Genomic DNA, 5,000 nt, shown 5'->3' with positions numbered 1-5,000 from the left:
TTTTTTCTCGCAATTCTGACTTTTTTTCGCGCAATTCTGACTTTTTTCTCGCAATTCTGACTTTTTTTCTTGCAATTCTGACTTTTTTCTCGCAATTTAGACTTTTCTTTCGCAATTCAGTCTATTTTTCGCGCAATTCAGTCTATTTTTCTGCAATTCGGACTTTTTTTCTCGCAATTCGGACTTTTTTCTCGCAATTCTGACTTTTTTTCTCGCAATTCAGACTTTTCTCTCGCAATTCAGTCTATTTTTCGCGCAATTCAGTCTATTTTTCTGCAATTCTGACTTTTTTTCTCGCAATTCTGACTTTTTTCGCGCAATTCTGATTTTTCTCTCGCAATTCAAGTCAAGTCAAGTCAAGTTTATTTGTATAGCGCTTTTCACAATACAGATTGCATCAAAGCAGCTTCACAGTATTAAATTAAAATAATACAACAAAGTTTGTTTCAAGAGGAATTTATTGATTGATAAAATTAAATTAAATATCCCCAAAATATCCCCAACTGAGCAAGCCAAAGGGAACAGTCTTTTTTTCTCGCAATTCTGACTTTTTTCCTCGCAATTCAGTCTTTTTTTCGCACAATTCTGACTTTCTCACAATTCTGACTTTTTTTCCTTTTAATTCAGACTTTTTTTCCCACAATTCTGACTTTTTTTCTCGCAATTCAGATTTTTCTCTCGCAATTCAGTCTATTTTTCTCGCAATTCAGATTTTTCTCTCGCAATTCAGTCTTTTTTTTCTCGCAATTCGGACTTTTTTCCTCGCAATTCTGACTTTCTCACAATTCTGACTTTTTTTTCTTGTAATTCTGACTTTTTTTCCCGCAATTCAGATTTTTCTCTCGCAATTCAGATTTTTCTCTCGCAATTCAGTCTTTTTTCTCGCAATTCTGACTTTTTTCCTCGTAATTCAGTCTTTTTTTCGCGCAATTCTGACTTTCTCACAATTCTGACTTTTTTTCCTTTTAATTCAGACTTTTTTTCCCACAATTCTGACTTTTTTTCTCGCAATTCAGATTTTTCTCTCGCAATTCAGTCTATTTTTCTCGCAATTCAGATTTTTCTCTCGCAATTCAGTCTTTTTTTTCTCGCAATTCTGACTTTTTTCCTCGCAATTCTGACTTTCTCACAATTCTGACTTTTTTTTCTTGTAATTCTGACTTTTTTTCCCGCAATTCAGATTTTTCTCTCGCAATTCAGATTTTTCTCTCGCAATTCAGTCTTTTTTCTCGCAATTCTGACTTTTTTCCTCGTAATTCAGTCTTTTTTTCGCGCAATTCTGACTTTCTCACAATTCTGACTTTTTTTCTCGCAATTCCGAATTTTTCATACAATTCTAACTCTTTTTTCCTCACAATTCTGACTTTCACAATTCTAACTTTTTTCTTGTAATTCAGACTTTTTTTCACGCAATTCGCAGTTTTTTCTTGCAATTCTGACTTTTTTCTTGTAATTTCAGACTTTTTTTCACGCAATTCGCAGTTTTTTCTTGCAATTCTGGCTTTTTTTTCTCGCAATTCTGGCTTTTTTTCCTCGCAATCCTGTCTTTTTTCTCACAATTTGGATTTTTTTTCTTGCAATTCTGACTTTTTTCCTCGTAATTCAGACTTTTTTTACGCAATTCGCAGTTTTTTCTCGTAATCCTGTCTTTTTTCTCACAATTTGGATTTTTCTTTTTCTTGCAATTCAGACTTTTTTCCACAATTCAGACTTTTTTCCTCGCAACTCTGACTTTTTTCCCACAATTCTAACTTTTTTCTTGCAATTCCAACTTTTCTTCTCATAATTCTGATAATGGGGGGCCTTTGAAACAGTGATTTCGAGGCTCTGCAGATGTTTTCTGTGAGGTGTGAGACTCCCACAATGCTTCTTTCTGTCTACTTTACAATGCAACAGTGGGAACATTTTGTCCACACACAGACGCTCAGCGTCACGGGCGGATCAGCTAACACATTTCTCTCCATAATTGGCGTGGTGACATCCAATCAGAGCGCGGCAGCGGACATTATTAGTCTCTCATTGGCAGAGATCCAGTGCCCTTGCGCGGGCATGCTTGAGCCAAAGGGAAGTGACATGCGACGCACACTTCTCCTTTAACTGACCTCTCTAATCTGCGCCACAGAAACACCAACTCACATGTGTTCGGACACTCAACACTTTCAGCTGTAAATAAGACACTCTCTGAGAGCTAGTTTCAGACCTCACCTTTAACAGCCTGTTGATCACACAGAACTGAGCAGGTCTGGAAGAATCTTCTCCCCGGCCGGCGCAGCGAGGAGAAGTTCACACAGCGCAACAGACACGACATGTCTCCGGGGTCTCTGAGAAACACAACACACCGTCTCAACAGCACACACACACACACACACACTCTCTCCGTCAGACGCAGAGTCGCATGTTCCAGCAGAGACTCAGAAACCTGTCGCTCTCGGACGGCCACGCGAGACCTGTGACGAGAGAGCAGGGAAAGATGCCAAGACACACAAACTCCACACTCACACAGCTTTACTGCATTAATAAATCAATCTGTATGTTAAAGATTACCCATGATGCTTTTCTCCATCTTCATCTTTCTTCAGTGTGTAATGTTGATGATAATCATGAAAAAGCTCCAGTTCTTCTCTATATCAGTGTCAGTGTTCCTGAACTCCTGAAACGCCTCCATTGTAGTCTTGAGTTTCTTCCGGGAACAAACATGTCACAATATTCCTCATTTAAATAATTAATATGTGGAATAAAGGGGCGGGGCCTGGTTGAGTTAGTTTGTTTCTTGCAATTCAGACAATTTTTCCCCACAATTCTTTTTTTTTCTCACACAATTCTCACTTTTTTCTCGCAATTCTAAATTTTTTCTCGCAATTGACCCTTCACAGGGAGTTTGATTGACAGGCCATCTGACCAATCATAATCCGCTGAATCCACTATTTTTGTCCGACAAAGCAGTCAGGAGAGTTAATGGATTAATGTTGGAGGATTAGAACTTGATAAACGGAGTGTACTGACGTCATTCCGCGGTTAAAACAACATTCCATCTGATGTTCATTCATGTTTATAGAAGGAAGAGATGATCGGTTCACGAGCCGCTTTAACTGAGGCTCTACAGGGATCTGTCAGACACATTAAAGAGCCACAAAACGGTATTTATTGTTTAAATTTAGTAAAAAAATGACCAAATTTGAAAGTTGAGACTTAGTTTCATATCAAAAGTAACGTGGTCTGTCCTGTCTCAGTGTGTTGTCAGTGTCCTCTCTGCTCCGCTGATGTGTGTTTCACTGCGTGAGAACATGTGGCGTGAGAGAGGCGTGGCGTGAGAGAGGCGTGGCTTGTCGGACATAGCAACAGTAACTAAAGGGGGCGGGTCTTTGTGAACTTTTTTTTGCAATTCTCACTTTTTCCTCGCAAATCAGTGGTTTTTTTGTGCAATTACGATTTTTTTTTTTTACATTTGTTCTTGTTCCTGTAGCGTTTCACTCAGATAAACCACACAATAGAGTTTGAATTTTTCTCACACCTATTAGATTTCCACCCATGTATTTCAATGCTATCAGCTCCGACTGTGTTCCAAAACTGAGTAATAGTGTTACGGCACACTGCACAGTATATAGTATGCAATAGTATAAAAAGAAGTATGCAACAATATAAAATTTTTTAAGCAAGTTTTAAGTAAAATTGCCTGAACTTTTGCAAGTCTAATAAAAAATTGAGTCAAGAGAGAGATGTTAAAAATCTTTGAGTTCATTTGTGTGAAGTTGAGCATGTACACAATCTCACACAGTGAGCGAGTGTAGACTGTAATACAGAGATGAGTATGCACTGTAAGAAGAGGAGTGTTGTTCACATCTCTACTCACATTTCAACAGAATTTCAGTTCCTTCTCAGTCTTTCAAGCATGATCTTATAATCTTTTAGGTAAAGCATTCATTATGCATGTTTAAAAAGTCGTTATGCATTCTTCATTTGAAGCATCTGATGATGTGAAACTGTACGTCCTCCACCTGTTCATGTTCTTCAGCTGGTTTTGTGCTGATGTCTGATTCGCTCACGTGTTCGGGTTCAGCTCTCCCTGTCCTGACGCCCAGTCCTCAAGCTCCGCCTCTCCGCTGGTAATAATGGGCGTGTCCACCGATAGGCCACGCCTCTTCCCAAACGCACGCTCCTGCAGCTCGATGATGTCATGACGGATATCTGCCATCATCAATAACAGGAAGTCGAAGGACCCTGGAGGTCCCTGAAGAGCACAGAGAGAGGCAGTATCCTTATTTTATTAATAATATTTCACAGTTTTTGTCCAACAGCAGTAGCAGAATTATTAGTGTTGAAGTTTCAGGTTTGATTCTTCGCTTCTGTGTGAATGAAAGTGACTTTGCAGGGTTATTACAGTTAAATACAACTAACATTAATATCATAAAAAAAAAACATTTTGGCTACTTGAAATAAAATGTCAACTGAAATAAAATAAAATATTTATATATATATATATATATATTAGCAACCTTCCAAGGAAACATTTCTCATTTAGTTTAAGTTGATAAATTAACGAAACATAAAATTTAAATAAACTATTAAACTGAAATAAAATAACATTAAACAAACATGTACATTTAGTTAAACGATACACTAAAATAAACTAAAAACTGAAATAAAATAAAATGTATAAATGTAATACAAATGTATTATAGTAATATAAAACAACATATATAAATTACTAAATTACTAAAACTTTAACAAAAATTTAAATGAAAACAAAAAATATAAAATTAAAAACTTATTTAAACTATTAATAAAAACTATAATAGAACGATACTAAAATAACGCTCACATCATCACTGCTGATTAATCTAATAAATGAATAATACACTTTTTATACTTTTTAACTCATCTATAATATAATGGCTATTCTTTTTTAAAATAATAATAATAATAATCATAAATAATCATAAATAATAATAATCATAAATAATACATCATGAAATCTTATATATAAAAAACGATATAATAAT

General features: G+C 36.1%; 2 protein-coding genes across 3 annotated transcripts in view; both read right to left on the bottom strand.

Annotated features, from left to right (window-relative positions):
* The window catches only part of nnt2 (nicotinamide nucleotide transhydrogenase 2), a 34,802-nt gene extending 32,130 nt beyond the window's left edge, over positions 1–2,672 (bottom strand). Inside the window, exons 1-2 of one of the 2 annotated variants that reach the window (XM_082182327.1) lie at positions 2,545–2,672; positions 2,206–2,447 (exon numbers count right to left, since the gene is read on the bottom strand). In XM_082182327.1, coding sequence (XP_082038453.1) covers positions 2,206–2,308 — 103 coding nt within the window. In that variant the 5' untranslated portion in view covers positions 2,309–2,447; positions 2,545–2,672. Of the gene's footprint in view, positions 1–2,205 lie in introns of both variants that reach the window. The other variant, XM_082182326.1, reaches the window with a different exon arrangement.
* A 1,047-nt stretch (positions 2,673–3,719) lies between these two features.
* The window catches only part of LOC309507937 (collagen and calcium-binding EGF domain-containing protein 1-like), a 3,681-nt gene continuing 2,400 nt past the window's right edge, over positions 3,720–5,000 (bottom strand). The window contains exon 5 of the mRNA XM_082182416.1: positions 3,720–4,228. Within this exon, the coding sequence (XP_082038542.1) occupies positions 4,040–4,228 (189 nt within the window). The 3' untranslated portion in view covers positions 3,720–4,039. The remainder of the gene's footprint in view (positions 4,229–5,000) is intronic.

This window comes from Leuciscus leuciscus (genome assembly GCF_965113295.1).
Source record: "Leuciscus leuciscus genome assembly, chromosome: 10".
NCBI lineage: Eukaryota > Metazoa > Chordata > Actinopteri > Cypriniformes > Leuciscidae > Leuciscus > Leuciscus leuciscus.
This window is presented reverse-complemented; position numbering and strand designations above follow the sequence as displayed.